This window comes from Entelurus aequoreus, linkage group LG12 (genome assembly GCF_033978785.1).
Source record: "Entelurus aequoreus isolate RoL-2023_Sb linkage group LG12, RoL_Eaeq_v1.1, whole genome shotgun sequence".
NCBI lineage: Eukaryota > Metazoa > Chordata > Actinopteri > Syngnathiformes > Syngnathidae > Entelurus > Entelurus aequoreus.
This window is the reverse complement of record NC_084742.1, coordinates 42,543,993-42,567,584: the sequence shown is the minus strand read 5'-3', so window position 1 is coordinate 42,567,584 and position 23,592 is coordinate 42,543,993. Positions and strand designations below refer to the sequence as shown.

Sequence of the window (23,592 nt, the reverse complement as noted above, 5' to 3'; positions counted from 1 at the left end):
CACACACACACACACACACACACACACACACACACACACACACACACACACACACACACACACACACACACACACACACACACACACACACACACACACACACACACTGATGGCAGGAGCTGCCATGCAAGGCCCTAACCACGACCCATCAGGAGCAAGGGTGAAGTGTCTTGCTGAAGAACACAACAGATGTGACGAGGTTGGTAGAAGTGAAGTGAAGTGAATTATATTTATATAGCGCTTTTCTCTAGTGATTTAAAGCGCTTTACATAGTGAAACCCAATATCTAAGTTACATTTAAACCAGTGTGGGTAGCACTGGGAGCAGGTGGGTAAAGTGTCTTGCCCAAGGACACAACGGCAGTGACTAGGATGGCGGGAGCGGGAATTGAACCTGGAACCTTCAACTTGGTGGCACGGCCACTCTACCAAACGAGCTATAGAAGGTGGGGATTGAACCAGGAACCCTCAGGTTGCTGGCACGGCCACTCTTCCAACTGCGCCACGCCGTCCCCGAGATGACAGAAAATATATATCTGCCAAAATTCCACTCTTTGTGTAAATTGACAAATAGGACAAATGATACATGACGAGAAGCAAGCAGCAGCTAATTTCTGGGTTAGGCTACATGAAGAATCCCAGAATTAGTTTTATTTACAAACCCCGTTTCCATATGAGTTGGGAAATTGTGTTAGATGTTAATATAAACAGAATACAATGATTTGCAAATCCTTTTCAACCCATATTCAGTTGAATGCACTACAAAGACAACATATTTGATGTTCAAACTCATAAACTTTATTTTTTTTTTGCAAATAATAATTATCTTAGAATTTCATGGCTGCAACATGTGCCAAAGTGGTTGGGAAAGGGCATGTTCACCACTGTGTTACATGGCCTTTCCTTTTAACAACACTCAGTAAACGTTTGGGAACTGAGGAGACACATTATTTAAGCTTCTCAGGTGGAATTCTTTCCCATTCTTGCTTGATGTACAGCTTAAGTTGTTCAACAGTCCGGGGGTCTCCGTTGTGGTATTTTAGGCTTCACAATGCGCCACACATTTTCAATGGGAGACAGGTCTGGACTACAGGCAGGCCAGTCTAGTACCCGCACTCTTTTACTATGAAGCCACGTTGATGTAACACGTGGCTTGGCATTGTCTTGCTGAAATAAGCAGGGGCGTCCATGGTAACGTTGCTTGGATGGCAACATATGTTGCTCCAAAACCTGTATGTACCTTTCAGCATTAATGGCACCTTCACAGATGTGTAAGTTACCCATGACTTGGGCACTAATACACCCCCATACCATCACAGATGCTGGCTTTTCAACTTTGTGCCTATAACAATTCGGATAGTTCTTTTCCTCTTTGGTCCGGAGGACACAACGTCCACAGTTTCCAAAAACGATTTGAAATGTGGACTCGTCAGACCACAGAACACTTTTCCACTTTGTATCAGTCCATCTTAGATGAGCTCAGGCCCAGCGAAGCCGACTGAGTTTCTGGGTGTTGTTGATTAACGGTTTTCGCCTTGCATAGGAGAGTTTTAACTTGCACTTACAGATGTAGCGACCAACTGTAGTTACTGACAGTGGGTTTCTGAAGTGTTTCTGAGCCCATGTGGTGATATCCTTTACACACTGATGTCGCTTGTTGATGCAGTACAGCCTGAGGGATCGAAGGTCACGGGCTTAGCTGCTTACATGCAGTGATTTCTCCAGATTCTCTGAACCCTTTGATGATATTACGGACCGTAGATGGTGAAATCCCTAAATTCCTTGCAATAGCTGGTTGAGAAAGGTTTTTCTTAAACTGTTCAACAATTTGCTCACGCATTTGTTGACAAAGTGGTGACCCTCGCCCCATCCTTGTTTGTGAATGACTGAGCATTTCATGAAATTTACTTTTATACCCAATCATGGCACCCACCTGTTCCCAATTTGCCTGTTCACCTGTGTGATGTTCCAAATAAGTGTTTGATGAGCATTCCTCAACTTTATCAGTATTCATTGCCACCTTTCCCAACTTCTTTGTCACGTGTTGCTGGCATCAAATTCTAAAGTTAATGGCTTGCAAAAAAAAAAAAGTTCATCAGTTTGAACATCAAATATGTTGTCTTTGTAGCATATTCAACTGAATATGTGTTGAAAATGATTTGCAAATCATTGTATTCCGTTTATATTTACATCTAACACAATTTCCCAACTCATATGGAAACGGGGTTTGTAAATGTTTGCCATGTTTAAAACTCATATATTTCATATCCATGATACCATTGACAAATCATTGATGTAAATTGTGTTACAAATTGAGAACATGATGTGAACGTATGCGATAGTAATTGCTATGTCGTGGAAAGGGGGTAGGATTAAATGAACTTTGCTTCTTCTTACTCCTTTTCGGACAAGTAAAGAGAAATGGAAATATGTGATGTAGCATATTGAAATGGTATACATATCGAAATAAACTTCAACCTACTCACCAAACAATATTTCTGGGCTCCTCACGAAGACACCTTACAATGTATTAAATCCATCCATCCATCCATCCATTTTCTACCGCTTATTCCCTTCGGGGTCGCGGGGGGCGCTGGAGCCTATCTCAGCTACAATTGGGCGGAAGGCGGGGTACACTCTGGACATGTCGCTACCTCATCGCAGGGCCAACACAGATAGACAGACAACATTCACACTCACATTCACACACTAGGGCCCATTTAGTGTTGCCAATCAACCTATCCCCAGGTGCATGTCTTTGGAGGTGGGAGGAAGCCGGAGTACCCGGAGGGAACCCACACAGTCACGGGGAGAACATGCAAAGTCCACACAGAAAGATCCCGAGGCCGGGATTGAACTCACGACTACTCAGGACCTTCGTATTGTGAGGCAGACGCACTAACCCCTCTCCCACCGTGCTGCCCTTGTATTAAATCCATAAACTGCTAAAAAAAAAAATTATTAGCTTGCATGAAAAATCCCATATTTTCACCAATTTCCCATATTTTGAAATGCAAATGTTGAAGCTCCTCTTATACACACATCATAAAGGTGTTTGTGAAATCCCTTGATGTTATTTGGTGCTAAATTCACCACAACATTAGCACCGCACAAAACATTATGTCACTATTGTTCTGATGTTAACTAAAAAAATATAAGTAAAAAAAAAAAACAACTTAAAGCTTTGTCCAGCTGTTTACTGACATATATTAATCATGTTTAGCAACAGTTTTTTGCAAATGAATATCGGCTCCAAATATCGGTTATCGGCCTCCTTGACTACTAATAGTTGGTATCGGTCGATCTCTAGGACTCAGTGTACAGTATAGATTTACTATCCATCCATCCATTTTCTACCGTTTGTCCCTTTTGGGGTCGCGGGGGGTGCCGGAGCCTATCTCAGCTGCATTCGGGCGGAAGGCTGGGTACACCCTGGACAAGTCGCCACCTCATCGCAGGGCCAACACAGACAGACAGACAACATTCACACTCACATTCACACACTAGGGCCAATTTAGTGTTGCCAATCAACCTATCCCCAGGTGCATGTTTTTGGCAGTGGGAGGAAACCGGAGTACCCGGAGGGAACCCACGCAGTCACGGGAAGAACATGCAAACTCCACACAGAAAGATCCCGAGCCCAGGATTGAACTCAGGACTACTCAGGACCTTCGTATTGTGAGGCACATGCACTAACCCCTGGTCCACCGTGCTGCCCTATAGATTTACTATCCACAGAAAATAGCTACATATTCTAAAGGGCTGACAACACAGGTGACTAGCAAAATAATTGTGTCATGATCTGCGGCTGAATAAGTGCTCCTGTCAAAAAAGAGCCATGGTTCTTTGAGGCGAAACATGAACTGCACCACAAGTGAGTCTATCTCACAGAGAATATGTCCAAATTGTATCCTGGGTGAGAATATTTAGTGTAAGCATCTTTGTTATTTACCACTGCCTTCATATTCTTGGACATAGTGTAATGACCACAGGGATCCATCCATATACTGTATATATAAATATTGCCAGTCAAAGTTAGCTTGTGCTAAACTGGGAATAAGATAATATAAATGTATGATGTAATTCAGGGGTGTCAAACTCATTTTCATTGAGGGCCACATCGCAGTAATGGCTGCTTTCAGAGGGCCGCTTTTTAAAAATGTATTTACATTATGCATGTGGGTAATAACCTGTGATTAATCGAAATGCATATGCATTTGATTATTAGACTTTTTTTATGTATAACTTGCTTTAAAATCATAAATAAGGGTGACAAGCAGATTTTTAACTATTTGTTTTTATCTCACAAAAATCATTTTGCAATACAGTATATAATGATATAATTGGCACGATCATACAATATTAAAGTTTAAAATATTTGTTTTTTTCTGTCAAAATTGTGAAAGAACGAATGCATTTAGTAAAAAAAAAAAAAAAAAGGATTTTATTAAAACCTATTTTTTCAGGCTTTCGCGGGCCACAAAATGAGCCTTGAGTTTGACACCTGTGATGCAATTAATTTATGAAGTACTATGAACTGTTACAGGCATATCAAATAATAACGGTAATATCAAAAATGTAAATAAACCGAATGTGGTAATACAAAAGGACGGGGCAGAAGTGGAAACTGAAGTCAAACCACCTGGTAGCCAGATCATTTTGCTGCGGAGCCACTACATGGATTATTTGCCTCATTTTTAACCTTTTTGTAGGTTTACAACTGGGACAAAAACAGACAATTTCCAGGAGGACATGAGTTGGATGCACGCTTCCGACGTTTATCGCTTGCCCGTACGTAACTTTGGGTAATACATTTGTTGTATAAACTTTGAGGGGTGAACTGTGCATCGGGTGGTGGGTTTGAGTGTTTTGTGGTGGTGGTGTCAGTGTATTGGTGGGTTACATGGACGGGAATGGGGAACATTTATTATGCGGGTTTAATTTGTATTCTATTAAGATAAGATTAATTGTGTTGTGGCTGAAGGACATTTGTTTATTTATTATTTAATATGTTACCAGCTGAATATCAGGTCCTACCACGACTCCTTAATTAGCATTGTGGCAGCAACACCCAGGGAATGTGGGTGTGTTTGTTATAATAGAATTTGACAGAGCTACACAGGTTGTTACTGGAATCCTCCACCACTCCATGATGACATTACTGGTTAGACACCTTGAGATCCTCCATTTTCCTTTTTTCTGCTTGCAGATGCCCCAGTGGTGCTCAATTAGGTTCAGGCCTGGAGTTAAAGTTAAAGTTAAAGTTAAAGTATCAATGATTGTCACACACACACACACTAGGTGTGGTGAAATTTGTCCTCTGCATTTGACCCATCCCCTTGTTCACCCCCTGGGAGGTGAGGGGAGCAGTGGGCAGCAGGAATAATTTTTGGTGATTTAACCCCCAATTCCAACCCTTGATGCTGAGTGCCAAGCAGGGAGGTAATGGCCCCATTTTTATAGTCTTTGGTATGACTCACCACCTACCAATCTCAGGGCGGACACTCTAACCACTAGGCCACTGAGTAGGTGGGAGGAGACATACTTGTCCACTTTGTCATCTTCACCTTTAAGCAGGACAATTGTCATATTTTGTTTGCATTCCTTATTTTTTATTAGTGATTTCCAGAACCAAAAAAAAGTATGCGTGCTATAGAGTGTTTTCTATACGGGCTCCAGTACTATGGAATGCCCTCCTAGTAACAGTTAGAGATGCTAGCTCAGTAGAAGCATTTAAGTTCCATCTTAAAACTCATTTGTATACGCTAGCCTTTGAATAGACCCCCCTTTTAGACCAGTTGATCTGCCGTCTCTTTTTTGCTCTGCCCCCCCCTCCTGCGTGGAGAGGTTATTAGGTGACCACAGATGAGCGCTAGCTGTTCAAAGTCGGGACCCGGGGTGGACCACTCATCTGTGCATCGGTTGGGGACGTCTCTGCGCTGCTAACTTGTCTCCATTCAAGATGATCCCCTGCTGGCCCCACTATGAACTGGACTCTCACACTATTAACTAGATCCACTCGACGTCCATTGCACCGGTGACCCCTCCAAGGTTTCTCATTGTATCCCATTGCGTTGAGTTTTTTTCTTGCCCTGATGTGGGATCTGAGCCGAGGATGTCGTTGTGGCTTGTGCAGCCCTTAGAGACACTTACGATTAAGGGCAATACAAATAAACTTTGATTGATTGATTCAGCTTAAAAATTTTGCGGAGTTGACTTCCTTTTGGATTCAGTCAGCATTTGTCATTGGCACTCCTTTTGGCCGAGTGTTTATCAGGGTTTCTGTTGCCGTTTCTGTAGCAAGGCGGGGTTTTTTTTGCGAGATTGGGTCACTAGCCCAACGCTGACCCTCCTCGTTTCTCATTCGAGACTTGGGACCAGTCAACGGCAAACCAATATATGGTAAAAGGAAAAGTAGGAGAACGAGCACAAATGATCTAGAGCAGTGGTTCTTAACCTGGGTTCGATCAAACCCTAGAGGGTTCGGTGAGTCGGCCTCAGGGGTTCGGTGGAGGTCAAAACACACCCGACTCATCGTGTAAATACAAACTTCTCCTTATCTGCGTATTACGGATACGGCAACAGCTGAAGTCAGACTGATTTGCAGGTGTGTAATTTGTTGTGAGTTTATGCAGTATGTTGGTTTTTTTCTTTGAACAAGGTGATGGTCATGCACGGTTAATTTTGTGCACCAGTAATAAAACATGTTAACACTTTAGTATGGGGAACATATCCACCATTAATTAGTTGCTTATTAACATGCAAATTAGTAACACATTGGCTCTTAACTAGTCATTATTAAGTACTTATTAATGCCTTATTCGGCATGGCCTTATTATAACCCTAACCCTCTAACCCTGGCCCTAACCCTCTAACCCTAACCCTAACCAAATAACTCTAAATTAAGTCTTTATTACTTACCATATGTTCCCCTAGTGTCCAAATAACTCTAAATTAAATGTTTGTTACTTAGAATATGTCCCCCAGACTAAAGTGTTACCAAAAACATATAACTTTGTCTTGAATTTGAAAACAATTTTTTTTTTTTTTCACTAAAGAAGGGTTCGGTGAATGCGCATATGAAACTGGTGGGGTTCGGTACCTCCAACAAGGTTAAGAACCACTGATCTAGAGTCAATGGGACTGCAAGAGTAAGAGGCAAAGAGTCTTGCCATGTACAGAGTGAAATGGAGGTCTGCTGTTGCTGTCCAATGCTCCGCAAGGAACAGGAGCAACTAAGTCTAAGTAAGTCAGAATTTTGCAGTATATAATAGAATTCACGTTTGCTCTCAATAAATCGCAGCTACCCGTTTCCAACTTCACTCGTGCAGCCTCAGTCATTACGCGACCATCGCCATGCTTGACTTGTGTTGCCAGCTATTTAGATAATAATGGCGATGTTTTGAATTATTTTCTGTGGATAGTAAATCTATATTGCTTTACAAGGTGTACACTGACTACTCCAAAGTACATCCAAGTTTACTTTGTACAGTATTGCCTCTTGTAAAAAAAAATGCTTGCTGAAATGTGAGGGGTGTATTCCCTTTTGTAGGATATTATATCTATAATTAGTTACAAGCGGTAGAAAATGGATGGATGGATGGATAGTTACCTGGAAGTCTCCTTTTCCAAGCCCAGATGCTTTCAGGAACCAGTGGCCGGCACACTGGTCGGACATGGCACTGTTCGAAAGGTCCCTCCCGCTGCAGTCATAATTGTAGTACTTGCCTAAGATGTCGTGAGGAAAAAGCCACACATTGTACAAAACATCAACAAACAGCACAAAAAAGGTCTGGTATTCTACATAAATGGCTGCGGGGTGTTACCATTCCACAGCAGTTTATCAAAAGCGGCGCTGCCTCTTTCTAAGAGGTCTCTGTAACGTTGGTGGGCCTCCTCGTCGGCCATCAGTGTGGCCATCTTGCACATGACGCACAGTGACGCCAACCACAACCCGCCGCAGTAGGCGCTGCAACGCATTAGCGAAATGAATGATATATGCATGTGACAAATAAGCGTGCTTATGTAACTTTGGGTCACAGAGAAACACATTTGAGTCTCCTTAATTCATTAAGTCAGGGGTCTGCAGACCACGGCTCTGCTGCTTCCCTCTGATTTTTTTTAAACCTCGGACTGAGAAAAGTTTTAATTTTTATAAAAAAGTTGTATAATTTCCGACTGCATGTGAGGAATGCGCACAGGCTGAGTTCTGAGGCGCAAGTAAAAGAGACTGGAAGCCTGTGTGTTCAGTTCAACCCCTTTGAAGACTTTCAAAAAAAAAAAATACAAAAATAAAAAAAGACAGAAAAGGAAAAACTTTAATTTCACATGGACAGATTGCTTTTCCTGTACAAAATAAAAATGAAAGTTTATAAGCTGTGTTACGTTTTGCAGCTCTGTACTGTTTTTCTGTAGTGGAAGAGGCGGCAAAATGTCTCTTGATAGTAAAGGTTGCAGACCCCTGACTTAAATCAATGTGCAGGCCTTAGCATTTATTATATTTACTATTCAATACATCCTTTATTTAACAGCTCATAAGAACCAGGCAAAGCCAACAAGCTGGAAAATCCCACATTTCCTGCCTTTTGTCACGAGTCATGCTTTTCCTATCATGGTTTCCTTCCTCTTCTCAGCAACAGCCAAGTGCAGACAGGAAGCCATACAACAAGCACAAGTGCCATTCCTAGGGATTATAATGAACTCAATGCCATTTCTCACCTTGGGCCAGTTGCTGTCCAGCCGTCATATGTCTGATCGGCAAAGCCCGAGTTCTCAATCAGGCCGTCTCCATCAAGGTCGAACTTCAACTCTGACTCCATCACTGCCTAGCAAGCCGAGTGCATGGAATAGTACAATGTTGTTACCACAAAAAATGTGAGAATAATTTATAGGCAGACACCTGGCAAACAGGCCACATGTCCTGCAGATAGTCCCTATCCTGGGTGAGGTGATAATCCCTGTAGACCTGCAGAACAAACTTCAGGTTCAGGTCCTTCCAGTAGGCGGTGTCATGAATGAGGTAGGCGTTCACTCTTTGCCACGGCTCATCATCTACAATAAATGAGAAGGAGCGAAAGGTAAGAAAGTTAGTGATGAGACATTTATTGACATGATTTTAAAGTCAATATTGCTTTGAGTCGGTGAACCTGGGTCTCCGATGTCGTGAGGCACCACATTTTTAACCTTGACAGCAGCGTACTGGCCACTCATCAGATGTAACCTTTCGGTGACATCCTGCTGGACCACACTGCCAGCTGAGAGAAGAGTCAAGTCATGGATCAGGGAAAGTTTCATTAAAGAAAAAAAGTACTTCTCACCAATGTCATACTGCACACTCAGGGCAAGTTTGGGCCACAACATGATCAGTGCAAAAGAAGCGTAGAAGTGCACGTCGTATGTGTTGTACATTCTGTACTCTTGACCTAAGCAACAAATCCCTTTTTTTAGTAAAACTTCAAATGGCTTCAGTCCAAGCACGTTCATGAAACATACCTTCCAAGTAGGCAAAGCGGCCATACTCTTTAATGACGGCAGGCTGACCTGGCAGCCCTCCATGTTCGCTGCGGACGCCGCCGCTGATGTCAGCATCCTCCTGTAACTCGGTCCACACGGTCCCTCCGTCGGCCACAAAGTATAACTCGTTGAAGAGGGCTGACTTATACCAGGAGGGGAGAGAACTGCAAGTGTAGATTTAATATTACAGCCCGCCAAATGTAATCAGAGGTAACTACAGCAACACAGTGATGCTACCTGTCTTGCAGTATTGGTGTTTGCCACTCGTCTATGCTCTTCTCCCACTCTGTGTAGTGAGTCAGGGCGTAGTGACTGAGCAAAGGCGATGCGTCCCCTTTGCTACCAAAGTAACGAGTGTACCTTCTGGAAGCACAAAAGCATGCACCATGTTTTGTTTTTCTCCATAGGTTAGAAGTGCACATCTAACAGGAAACCAAACAAAGTACTAATATGATTCACTTTGAGAAACTGTTTAAACTACAAGTGTTCACAAAGTACAAAGAAGAAGAATTATGATAAAGATCTTGAACCTTTAAAAAAAAATTTAAATAGATAATCTCAATCATCTCCTAGGTGAAATTAGGTGTAACTATTAAATTACTTAATTATTCATTTATAAGAACTTTAATTATTGTGTATATGTATTTATTTATGTATTTAATATTTGTTTACTTACTTATTGTATGTTAATGTATTGTGGAGCATCACAATACCCCCGAACAGGTGAGACTAGGCAGAGGGCCAGCCATCACAATGAAAGCATGCACCAGGCGGTCAAACTACGCCAACCTCTAGGTGTGGTCATTGAAGGCAAGTACATCCCTAAATTTAATCTCAACCAGGCTGATGTCTGGCCACCTGCCCCAAGGCAGCTGTGTCAGGTTGGCAATCACTGTGTTTGATTAAATAGCACCTCACTGTCTGACTCATTGTGTGGCTGGCTCCCTGCTGGGAAAGGTCTGCGCCCATCGGGCGGTAAGTGTGTTGCTCTACTGAAATGTAGTTTGTAAATTAGTCTGCTAAAACGTGTTATATGTTGGATTCATTGAATGCTGTGATTTATTGAACTTTGTACTGATCAGAGATTTCTCTGCTCTATGTTCCAGGCAATTTAGGAGACCTGATCAAGCATGAAAAATGCGATAATTTGTTTGTCGGGAGGAATTTAAGTTAACCTGCATTCAGAAAAGTGACTGAATAAAACAACGCTGCTGCGTTTGAACCTTAACAGAACTGTCTCTGGGAGGTTGGTTTGGGCCCGTAGATCACAGTATTTATAAATAAATAATAAATAAATGGGTTATACTTGTATAGCGCTTTTCTACCTTCAAGGTACTCAAAGCGCTTTGACAGTATTTCCACATTCACCCATTCACACACACATTCACACACTGATGGCGGGAGCTGCCATGCAAGGCGCTAACCAGCAGCCATCAGGAGCAAGGGTGAAGTGTCTTGCCCAAGGACACAACGGACGTGACTAGGATGGTAGAAGGTGGGGATTGAACCCCAGTAACCAGCAACCCTCCGATTGCTGGCCCGGCCACTCTACCAACTTCACCACGCCGCTCATTTATTTATTCACTGTTCTGTTACAAACAGAGAACCAAAAAACTGCTATGATACGAAAAAGGGTAGGATTAAATAAACTCTGCTTCTTCCTACTCCTTTTCGGACATGCTGTCATGAAACAACTGGAAATATGTGATGCATTACATTGTAATTGTATTGTATGCATGTTTGAAATAAACTGAAAGTGAACTGAACAACCTACCTGTGGTGCTCCTTCTCCCGAGAACCAAAGGTAATTTTGGGCATGTCCCACGCCAGGCAGAATTCCAGTGTGTTCAGACCTTGAGGCAACACGGCGCAGCCAACAGCCAATGCTGCTGCCACCTTCTCTCCTTTGGGAGTCGGCGGGCTGGAGCCTGCAGGAGAAAGTTGGATGATTTGTTACAGAACAGTAAAAAAACTGTCTCATTTAAGTTTTCCTTATTGTACAAAAGTGGCTTTTGAATTATGTCCTAACAGAAATATGCTTCCTCAAGCTCGTTTATGGACACCAAACGTGAGATCTAATCTCGTTCAACTTTTGAAAGACAATGGCCAGCTTTTCGTGCCGTCATGAAGGAAGAACCTCCTGGGTAGTGCCTGTGACCGTTCCCGAGCTAAATTACCTCACCCCTTGTATAAATCCGACACTTTGTAAACAAAACAAAAAACAGGCTTCACTACACATCTTAAAATACAGCTCTGCCAACTATCTGTCAGTCAGCTACAGACATGGGAGCTGTAAATTGAACTAACTGAACAGGCTAGCCTAGCATGGTGAAGTGAAGTGAATTATATTTATATAGCGCTTTTTCTCTAGTGACTCAAAGCGCTTTACATAGTGAAAAACCCAATATCTAATACATCTAAACCAGTGTGGGTGGCACTGGGAGCAGGTGGGTAAAGTGAATTGCCCAAGGACACAACGGCAGTGACTAGGCGGGCGGAAGCGGGGATCGAACCTGGAACCCTCAAGTTGCTGGCACGGCCGCTCTACCAACCGAGCTATACCGGTAAAATGTGACCGTAATGATAGCATGGTAGCCCCAATAGCTATGCTTGTGTTGCGAACATTTGTGATCTCCTGTCCAACTCCATAATGTTACACTTTGTGTATGTTATATGGCATCTATTATATTGGACAAGTATATAGTTACAGTGTACAATCGCCCTCGCTACATCGTGATTCAGATTTAGTCATCAGATATTCACTAAGTGGGACTTCTGTTTCCGGGTTAAGGGTAAACACTGTTAACAACAGGCGGTTATTCTTGGCGCTCTCTTCACTGAGACAATCTCAAGATGACCAACTTTTGGCAGGACAACTTATTGATGGCATTCATCCTCAACTCCTGCCACATCAATAACACATCTCCACATTGGTGAGGCAATATCAAAAGACAAGACGCAAAACTGACCAGACTCAAAAATTGCTAAAAAACAAACCAAAACAAAAAAACTGCTCTTAGCTATTAGTAGTCTGGGCAATTGTAAGTAGAGTTAAACTTGTCAAGATGTACCATATTTTTTGGACTACAAGGTGCACTTCAAATTATTTCCTTGACCATTCATGCTGATGTCTATTACAAACTCTCAGGTAAATAACACCCCTGGTTTAGGTCTTAAAGGCCTACTGAAATGAATTTTTTTTATTTAAACGGGGATAGCAGATCCATTCTATGTGTCATACTTGATCATTTCGTGATATTGCCATATTTTTGCTGAAAGGATTTAGTAGAGAACATCGACAATAAAGTTCGCAACTTTTGGTCGCTGATAAAAAAAGCCTTGCCTGTACCGGAAGTAGCGTGACGTCACAGGTTGAAAGGCTCCTCACATTTCCCCATTGTTTACACTAGCAGCGAGAGCGATTCGGACCGACAAAGCGACGATTACCCCATTAATTTGAGCCAGGATGAAAGATTCGTGGATGAGGTACGTGAGAATGAAGGACTAGAGTGCAGTGCAGGACGCATCTTTTTCGCTCTGACCGTAACTTAGGTACAAGCTGGCTCATTGGATTCCACACTCTCTCCTTTTTCTATTGTGGATCACGGATTTGTATTTTAAACCACCTCGGATACTATATCCTTTTGAAAATGAGAGTCGAGAACGCGAAATGGACATTCACAGTGACTTTTATCTCCACGACAATACATCGGCGAAGCACTTTAGCTACGGAGCTAACGTGATAGCATCGGGCTTAACTGCAGATAGAAACAAAAGAAATAAACCCCTGACTGGAAGGATAGACAGAAAATCAACAATACTATTAAACCATGGACCTGTAAATACACGGTTAATGCTTTCCAGCCTGGCGAAGCTTAACAATGCTGTTGCTAACGACGCCATTGAAGCTAACTCAGCAACGGGACCTCACAGAGCTATGCTAAAAACATCAGCTATCCACCTACGCCAGCCAGCCCTCATCTGCTCATCAACACCCGTGCTCACCTGCGTTCCAGCGATCGACGGAGCGACGAAGGACTTCACCCGATCATCCGTGCGGTCGGCGGCTAGCGTCGGATAGCGCGTCTGCTATCCAAGTCAAAGTCCTCCTGGTTGTGTTGCTGCAGCCAGCCACTAATACACCGATCCCACCTACAACTTTCTTCTTTGCAGTCTTCATTGTTCATTAAACAAATTGCAAAAGATTCACCAACACAGATGTCCAGAATACTGTGGAATTTTGCGATGAAAACCGAGCTTTTTGTATTGGATACAATGTGTCCAAATACTTCCGTTTCAACGATTGACGTCACGCGCATACGTCATCATACATAGACGTTTTCAACCGGAAGTTTAGCGGGAAATGTAAAATTGCACTTTATAAGTTAACCCGGCCGTATTGGCATGTGTTGCAATGTTAAGATTTCATCATTGATATATAAACTATCAGACTGCGTGGTCGGTAGTAGTGGGTTTCAGTAGGCCTTTAAAGATCAACGCTATATTTTGGACAACACCCTTCCAATACACTACTGTGGAAACTCTGACATTTATATAAAATTGTTTAAAAATAGAATACAGTTGGACCGTCAAAGAGGCTGACCTGTGGGAGAGTCCAGGCGTCCATCAGTGATGAGGTCACTCCACAAACTGCTGCAGGTTCCCTTTGGACTGAATGCAGTCTGATGGCTGATTTCCCTGTTACGCTGAACAAAAACAAAACACTTTACTGGAATGTGCATGTGCAAGGGAACCCTCAGAATCCTCTTTAGATAAATATCAAACCTGCTCTCGTGCAGAGATGCATAAAGTGTAAGGATTCACAGAGGTGGAATGATGTAGCAAGACTCCAGACACCGCATCCCCCTCCTTTTCCAGATGAAATGGTTCATTCCAGTGTCCTCCGCCTTTGTCGTCCTTGTGTCCAGACCCGTTGACCATGGTAAACATGATGGTGACATCCAAGGCGTAGTCGTTCTTGTTCTCCACGTTCCAAACAAACACCGCCACTGGCAGGCTGGAGTCCTGCGAGGAGTTACTGCGTCACACTGTGGTCCGTCACAAAGCTAGTAAACGTGCGTCTCCAACCTTGTAGTCATGAGGGATGACGGGCGAAATCTGTTTGCAGGTGAGTGTGACGTTTTGCCCGGGGAGGTGGTAGACGGTCCAGGCGCGCGGGTACAAGGCGTGATAGAAGGCGTACTCGCCGCAGTAACCCCAGTTCCAGCCTTGCAGCGTAGGGGGGCGCTCCACAGAGAGCACCTGCTGGTAAACGGTTTGACCCTCGCGGCGAATGCACACTGTGAACTAAAACAGAAAAACATACTTTTTTAGCAAGATTTCTGTGTTGCATAACGTCTTTTTTCCAGAAATCTGGATACCTGATTGGCGGTGACAGTTTTGTAGTGGTACATCCCAGGGGTCAGCTGCCACCTACAGAACTCCCCCTTCCAACCTCGGGTGATTGTACCTCCTCCAATGCCTCCAAGCGGTGCTCCTACCAAATGTCAATGACTTTATTATTTGCTCATTGCACATTTAACATAGCCTCTATGACAAAAACCTATTAGTCTGTTGCAGAGTTGATGTGTACCCACCATATATTTGACGCAAGGGTTGCGCACGAAACATATCGATGAATGGCGCCTTCCTTTCCACTTGTGTCTTTTTGTACCACCATTTTAAATACCTGGACGAACACATAAGAGACCATTATTATTTTATTTCTGTGCCTAAAAAGTAGTCCTGGGCCGATAAATTATGCTAGACAATATAATGTTCCACAAATTATTGCAGATAAAACAACATTATTGTCAGCATTACTTTGAGACCAAATAAAGCACTAATGTAATCATAATATGCACTGTGAACTGAGGAATGTTTTATCTTATAATGTTTTGGATTTTAAATTGATAGTATATTGCGTAATTTTTTCACCCTGTCTGCTTGTCATGGTTATATATATATTTTTGTCCTGTCCTGATACAGAGGCAAAATATATTGTTGATGTAGATGTCCATATTTGCTGTAGAGATTTACTTTACAAAAGAGAAGTGTGGGATACTTCTCTTGTTGCCTTATTTGTATTTGACTTTATTAAATGGATTTATATTAATGTTTGGCAAAGCCAGACCAGAGCAGGAGGGGATAGAAAGAGAAAAAAAGGAAGACAGAGGGGGAAATTGCGGGGACAAGAAGGGAATAAGACAGAGACAACAACAACAACAACAACAACAGAACAGCATCAGCAAATAGGATATGTACAAATATGATGGTAAAAGTGATAGCAAAGAAGCAGTTAGTGAAGTAAATATTAATAACAGAAATGACAATGGACATTATTACACTAAAAATGGAGCAATACAAATACCAAAGAAATAGCGCTATTGATAATGACTAAAACAAAAATTACTATTATCAACAATACAATAGTTTCAAATGCAATAATACATATATGTAATGATAACTTGAATTACAAAAGAAAGCAAATAAATGGAGGGGAAGAAAGAGAAGCGAACTGTGTTAACCTTGTAGATTGTTATAGTATCAACAGGTCAAGCTTTGGGTATATTTTTGAGATCATTATGCTATTTTTTGTACGTTTTTTCCGGTCTAATAATAATGCAAGTAACTCTTTCGAACACAATACTTTATTTTTCATTAGTGTTTCAGCATTGTAATTGGATAATGCCTTTTAATTATCCTAAATAGGTAAACAAACAATAATACAATTGATTCTCAATCTCTGGTAGCAAAAATTGCAATTCAATAAACATGAGGGCTGTCAAAATTATCAAGCTAACTCATATGATTAATCACAAAAAAATGATTGCATTAATTCTGTACCCACTTAGATTATTCATGCAATATATTGTAATTGCACAAGCTCTTTTACCTTAACCAAGATACGGTTAGTGATCAGATCAACGCATACGTCAGTAAAAGATGAGCAAAGAGTCTGACTGGTGTGCTCGCTGATAAATTTCACTTCAAAATACAGCCTACAAAGGACTTGAGATAAAACTCTTACCAAGTTTACCATTTGAGTAAAATGTTTAAAAATGTTCCCGGTTGACATTCTGACAATAAAATCGGATTTTGTGTACAAATATCGGGGTCTTTTCTTAAGCAAATGTTAGTTATGCAAGCGAGTAATCACCTTGGATTGGACATGTAATCCAAATTCTGAAATGTAATTAATCTGATTTAAAAAAAAAAAAAAAAAAAAAAAAAAACATGTAACAGCCCCTAATAAATATTAAACATATTGAAGTGCAGTTTTTTCCCCAGTTGGAAAAAAGTAGGTTTGGGTGTTTTTCTTTTTGTGTTGGTATCACTTTCCAACTATTTCGGCATACTGGCTCGTTCACCCGTGTTGATAGGCTAATCTTGCATGTGATTCGCAGCCAACATATTCCCACACCAGAACATTTGGCTTTGCAATTATCTTTTCAATCACGAGCGAGACTCTGTAGCTGTTGGAAGCGAGCAGTCTTGCCTACACCCAAAGAGACAAAAAAAACGTGGAAGGCAGACAAGAGGGTTCACTGCGTTCATTTGATTGTGCTGATTGATGTGCTAAGAGCGATGCACAGAGTGAAACCTCTTGCACACTGGTTGGAAGCAACAAAAGAAGAAAACAAACACACGAACATGGCAATTTATCGATACCTGCAAAATGTATCAATTTAATTTTAATTTATTGTTCAATTATTTGACTTATTGGTTATTGGTCCAGACCTAACAAAAAAAAAAAAAGTACATTAATACACCTCATTGTTGGACTTGAAGCAACGCCGAAAAAGATGTATATATATATATATATATATATATATATATATATATATATATATATATATATATATATACTACCGTTCAAAAGTTTGGGGTCACCCAAACAATTTTGTGGAATAGCCTTCATTTCTAAGAACAAGAATAGACTGTCGAGTTTCAGATGAAAGTTCTCTTTTTCTGGCCATTTTGAGCGTTTAATTGACCCCACAAATGTGATGCTCCAGAAACTCAATCTGCTCAAAGGAAGGTCAGTTTTGTAGCTTCTGTAACGAGCTAAACTGTTTTCAGATGTGTGAACATGATTGCACAAGGGTTTTCTAATCATCAATTAGCCTTCTGAGCCAATGAGCAAACACATTGTACCATTAGAACACTGGAGTGATAGTTGCTGGAAATGGGCCTCTATACACCTATGTAGATATTGCACCAAAAACCAGACATTTGCAGCTAGAATAGTCATTTACCACATTAGCAATGTATAGAGTGTACTTCTTTAAAGTTAAGACTAGTTTAAAGTTATCTTCATTGAAAAATAAGGACATTTTAACGTGACCCCAAACTTTTGAACGGTAGTGTATATTATATGCTGTATATATAATATGTAAATATTACATATATGTTATATTTTATATTGCTACCATTGTACATTTTTAGTCTACTTTATACCTTTTGTTTTCACCCTATTTTTGTGCCCTTGTGTGCGTTATCATTTCCATCCTTTGTAACTGAGCTACTGTGTGAAAGAATTTCCCTTGTGGATCAATAAAGTTTGTCTAAGTCTAAGTCAGTGTATCCACTATCCACTGCCCTTCACTTTTTAAACACTCTGTGCATTGTGACTGGTTTCTGTTCGAGTTGTGCTGATCGATCAACCACCGACAAGCATCAGTCCATCTTTTGTGAAACGGCATGTGATTGCCATTGAAGATAAATGCCAATCACAAACACCGATTTTCTTTGGCTGACACTGCATTTATTTTCAGTCTCCCGGCTGACAAGCCGCTGGCAACTAATTATGCGTCTCTCTCCATACACAGTGTGGAGCCGCTCCCCTAAGCTAATAATAATCATCCATCCGTAATCTTCCATTACGGCAAATAAACTGCATTTCTTTGTATCTTAGGTATCATTATTATTATTATTATCATTATTATTAATTATTATCATCACTGGAGGACACGGTACAGTTTACACACGGGCTAAACATGTTACACAAAGAGTGCAGGCCAGGAGCAGGCATGCTATTAACAAAGCTAATCGCTAAGTTAGCTTTAAACAACACCAATAAATAAGTGCTTAGTAAAGTTTAAGAAGTGTGGATGGAACTAAGTTAGAGAAGAAAGTAAGCAGATAATAACAGGAAATTAACAACAAGTTGTGGTGAAGAAGGAGCTGAGCCGGAAGGCAAAGCTCTCAATTTACCTGTCGATCTACGTTCCCAACCTCACCTATGGTCATGAGCTTTGGGTTATGACCGAAAGGACAAGATTACTGGTACAAGCGGCCGAAATAAGTTTCCTGGGGCGGATGGCGGGGCTCAAAGTAAAGCCTCTGCTCCTCCACATTGAGAGGAGCCAGATGATGTGGTTCAGGCATCTGGTCAGGATGCCACCCGAACACCTCCCTAGGGAGGTTTTTAGGGCACGTCCGACCAGTAGGAGGCTACGGGGAAGACCCAGGGACACGTTGGAAAGACTGTCTCCCGGCTGGCCTGGGAACGCTGCGGGATCCCCCGGGAGGAGCTGGACGAAGTGGCTGGGGAGAGGGAAGTCCGGGCTTCCCTGCTTAGGCTGCCGCCCCCGCGACCCGACCTCGGATAAGCGGAAGGAGATGGATGGATGGATTATTAGGGGCCAAGAGCAAGGATAATATAACAAATGTTTGTGTGTCAGCATTGTCACAGTCAGAACTTGACAGGAAAGAGGGCGGACTGATCCATAAATTGGTACTGTCAATATCAAGAGTGGTATCAGTATATGATCAATACAAAAGTGATTAGGTCGATTTTCTTATAGTCTCAAAATCATTGTTTTGTTGTTTTTGGTCATGTTTACAAACTCCAGGAATAAATCCCTGGACACAGGAGGACTTTGAGTAGTAGACATTAGGTTTTTGCTTTTATTTAGTTATTGTGTACCATTGACTTTGTTTTGCTCAAACAAATGTATGCAATAAGAGATAATATGGAACTAGTTTAAACATTGTGTTGATATTTTTAAACTGCCAATGGGACACAGCCTAAATAAATTGAAACCTTTACAGTTAATATACATGATCAGTATCGGTATTGGCCAATCTCACTCGGTTGAGCCGATTTGGTATCAGAATAGACAACATAAAACCCTGATCTGAACATCCCTAGTTTCTGTGCATTTCCAGTATTATGGTGGCATCTTTTGTAGACTCATTTGCTTAAGATATTAATACTATGCAATAATACAGTCAACTCACTGCACATTTTAGCATGTTTGTCCTCCAGTGGGTGGAAATGAGAGCTGGCCACAATATAATGTAGTAGGCCGAGTGTTAAATGACACTCCTGCACTGCAAGTGTAGGCAGGGCAACTCCAATGCCCTACACCAGGGACCTCAAACTCATTTTCTTTGAGGGCCACATCGCAGCTATGGCTGCCAGCAGAGGGCCGCTTGTAACAGCGAATAATGTATGAATTTGCCTCTGGATTTCATTATTAATTATATAAATTGTTTTAAGTAGACTGTCAATTTTACAGTAAAAACTTTACATTTACAAAATTTTACTAAAAAATAGTGTTGTTTTTTTTACAACATTTTACGGTAAATGGTAAACAGTACCACTGTTTGTTTTTTTTGGGGGGGTGGGGGGGGGGATTTTACGGAAAAAGCTGGCAGCTTAGTTGCCAGAATTTTACTATTAAAATTAACATTATATTGTTAATGGAAAAACAGTACAAGTTCCTTTTTTATTCTGGCAACTTAGCTGCTAGTTTTTCTAACGTAAACAAAAATGTACCGCTTTTCCATTTACAGTAATAGCCACAGGTGGCTCTTTTGATGACTGCATCTGGCTCTCAGATAAATCTTAGCTGACATTGCTTAAAATGGTAAGTAATGAATATACCGCTGGTAATCACAGTGTTAAAAATAACATTTGAAATATAAAACATTCCCATGCATTTTAATGTACAACAATTCTTCTCAGCAAAAGAGGAGAAATATAACCTTAGAGAAAAATCGAATTTAAAACATTTGTACACTTGTACAACACTTAAAACTTTTAGTATATCAGCATGTGGAATTAAATTATGGAATGGATTAACCAAATAAATCAAACAAAGCACCAATATGATTCAGTTTAAGAGACTGTTCAAACCACAAGTGTTCACAAAGTACACAGTACAAGAATTATGATGAACATCTTGAACCCTTTTTTTTCAAAAAAATGTTTTTATTGAGACAAAGATTTTTTATGTATTTAATATTTTTAGGCTTACTATGATATATTATTTATTTATTATTTATTTGTTCACTGTTCTGTTACAGAGAACAAGGAAATTGGATACAATGCTATGGTATGAAAAGGGGTAGGATTAAATAAGCTCTGCTTCTTCCTACTCCTTTTCGGACGTGCTGTAATGAAACAACTGGAATTGTGTGATGAATTACATTGTATCGTATGCATGTTCGAAAAAAACAGAAACTGAAACTGAAACTGAACTGAACTAAACTGAACTGAACTGAAAATCCCTGCATCCGTTTTCTACCGCACCTGTTCAGGAAGTCGCATTAATGGTAAGAAATATTTTATTTATTATTGGTTAGCTTCAGAATAACAATGTTATTAAAAATAATAAGAGACTTATTATACTCTAAAAATGTTGGTCTTACTTAAAAATGCACACCTTTAGTTGTATACAGTGCTAAAAAATATTATATGGCTCTCACGGAAATACATTTTTAAATATTTGGCTTTCATGGCTCTCTCAGCCAAAAAGGTTCCCGACCCGTTTTACAGTAACAATATTGCAGCTCAGTCAACAGAAATTTAACGCAAAAAAAATGGTCATTTTTTTTTCAATTTACAGTAATATGCTGTAAAGAACATTGTAAAATGTAATGTCATTTTTATTAACTTGATGGGTAGTTTGCTGTAAAATCATAAGTCAAACAGATGTTTAAGTATTTATTTTTATTTAGACAAAAACATGCTTGGAAAGCATGATGATGAATATTGGATACTATTCAAGTTTAAAAAGTATGCAATTTCAAGCAGTACATATATGCTTTCTGTCAAAATGAAAAAAAATCTATTACATTTAGTGAGAAAATATTAAGAAACTTATTCACACATATCATTTCCAGGTGTTTGCGGGCCAGATAAAATGATGTTGCGGGCCAGATCTAGCACCCGGGCCTTGAGTTTGACACCTGTGCCCTACACGAACTTATAGAAGTTATTTAATATATGTAAACATGTGATTGTTTCTCTACCTAGTGTGTGTGTGACTATCAGTGGTACTTTAACTTTAACTTTATCCGCCCTGAGATCGGTTGGTCGTGGGTTCAAACCTCGGCCGAGTCATACCAAAGACTATAAAAATGGGATCCATTACCTCCCTGCTTGGCACTCATCATCAAGGGTTGGAATTTCTGGGGTTAAATCACCAAAATTACTCCCGAGCGCGGCCACCGCTGCTGCTCACTGCTCTCCTCACCTCCCAGGGGGTGGAACAAGGGGATGGGTCAAACGCAGAGGGTAATTTCACCACACATAGTGTGTGTGTGACTATCAGTGGTACTTTAACTTTAACTTAACTTAATTTGAGCTGTTCACAATGCATGATAGCAAAGTTGCAACACTATTTTACAAACCCCGTTTCCATATGAGTTGGGAAATTGTGTTAGATGTAAATATAAACGGAATACAATGATTTGCAAATCCTTTTCAACCCATACTCAATTGAATGCACTACAAATACAAGATATTTAATGTTCAAACTCATAAACTTTATTTTTTTTTTGCAAATAATAGTTAACTTAGAATTTCATGGCTGCAACACATGCCAAAGTAGTTGGGAAAGGGCATGTTCACCACTGTGTTACATGGCCTTTCCTTTTAACAACACTCAGTAAACGTTTGGGAACTGAGGAGACACATTTTTTAAGCTTCTCAAGTGGAATCCCATTCTTGCTTGATGTACAGCTTAAGTTGTTCAACAGTCCGGGGGTCTCCGTTCTGGTATTTTAGGCTTCATAATGTGCCACACATTTTCAATGGGAGACAGGTCTGGACTACAGGCAGGCCAGTCTAGTACCCGCACTCTTTTACTATGAAGCCATGTTGATGTAACACGTGGCCTGGCATTGTCTTGCTGAAATAAGCAGGGGCGTCCATGGTAACGTTGCTTGGATGGCAACGTATGTTGCTCCAAAACCTGTATGTACCTTTCAGCATTAATGGCACCTTCACAGATGTGTAAGTTACCCATGGTTTGGGCACTAATACACCCCCATACCATCACAGATGCTGGCTTTTCAACTTTGCGCCTATAACAATCCGGATGGTTCTTTTCCTCTTTGGTCCGGACGACACGACGTCCACAGTTACCAAAAACAATTTGAAATGTGGACTCGTCAGACCACAGAACACTTTTCCACTTTGTATCAGTCCATCTTAGATGAGCTCAGGCCCAGCGAAGCCGACGGCGTTTCTGGGTGTTGTTGATAAACGGTTTTCGCCTTGCATAGGAGAGTTTTAACTTGCACTTACAGATGTAGCGACCAACTGTAGTTACTGACAGTGGGTTTCTGAAGTGTTCCTGAGCCCATGTGGTGATATCCTTTACACACCGATGTCGCTTGTTGATGCAGTACAGCCTGAGGGATCGAAGGTCACGGGCTTAGCTGCTTACGTGCAGTGATTTCTCCAGATTCTCTGAACCCTTTGATGATATTACGGACCGTAGATGGTGAAATCCCTAAATTCCTTGCAATAGCTGGTTGAGAAAGGTTTTTCTTAAACTGTTCAACAATTTGCTCACACATTTGTTGACAAAGTGGTGACCCTCGCCCCATCCTTGTTTGTGAATGACTGAGCATTTCATGGAATCTACTTTTATACCCAATCATGGCACCCACCTGTTCCCAATTTGCCTGTTCACCTGTGGGATCTTCCAAATAAGTGTTTGATGAGCATTCCTCAACTTTATCAGTATTTATTGCCACCTTTCCCAACTTCTTTGTCACGTGTTGCTGGCATCAAATTCTAAAGTTAATGATTATTTGCAACAAAAAAAAAGTTTATCAG

At 40.9% G+C, this 23,592-nt stretch overlaps 1 protein-coding gene across 1 annotated transcript in view; it reads right to left on the bottom strand.

Moving 5' to 3' along the window:
• Nucleotides 1–23,592, bottom strand: part of gba2 (glucosidase, beta (bile acid) 2) — a 28,107-nt gene that overhangs the window by 3,473 nt on the left and 1,042 nt on the right. Inside the window, exons 3-16 of the mRNA XM_062067016.1 lie at nt 15,110–15,201; nt 14,894–15,009; nt 14,601–14,819; nt 14,298–14,537; nt 14,116–14,218; nt 11,287–11,440; nt 9,750–9,875; nt 9,492–9,676; nt 9,317–9,421; nt 9,146–9,253; nt 8,899–9,050; nt 8,718–8,824; nt 7,826–7,968; nt 7,612–7,727 (exon numbers count right to left, since the gene is read on the bottom strand). Coding sequence (XP_061923000.1) covers nt 7,612–7,727; nt 7,826–7,968; nt 8,718–8,824; nt 8,899–9,050; nt 9,146–9,253; nt 9,317–9,421; nt 9,492–9,676; nt 9,750–9,875; nt 11,287–11,440; nt 14,116–14,218; nt 14,298–14,537; nt 14,601–14,819; nt 14,894–15,009; nt 15,110–15,201 — 1,966 coding nt within the window. The remainder of the gene's footprint in view (nt 1–7,611; nt 7,728–7,825; nt 7,969–8,717; nt 8,825–8,898; nt 9,051–9,145; nt 9,254–9,316; nt 9,422–9,491; nt 9,677–9,749; nt 9,876–11,286; nt 11,441–14,115; nt 14,219–14,297; nt 14,538–14,600; nt 14,820–14,893; nt 15,010–15,109; nt 15,202–23,592) is intronic.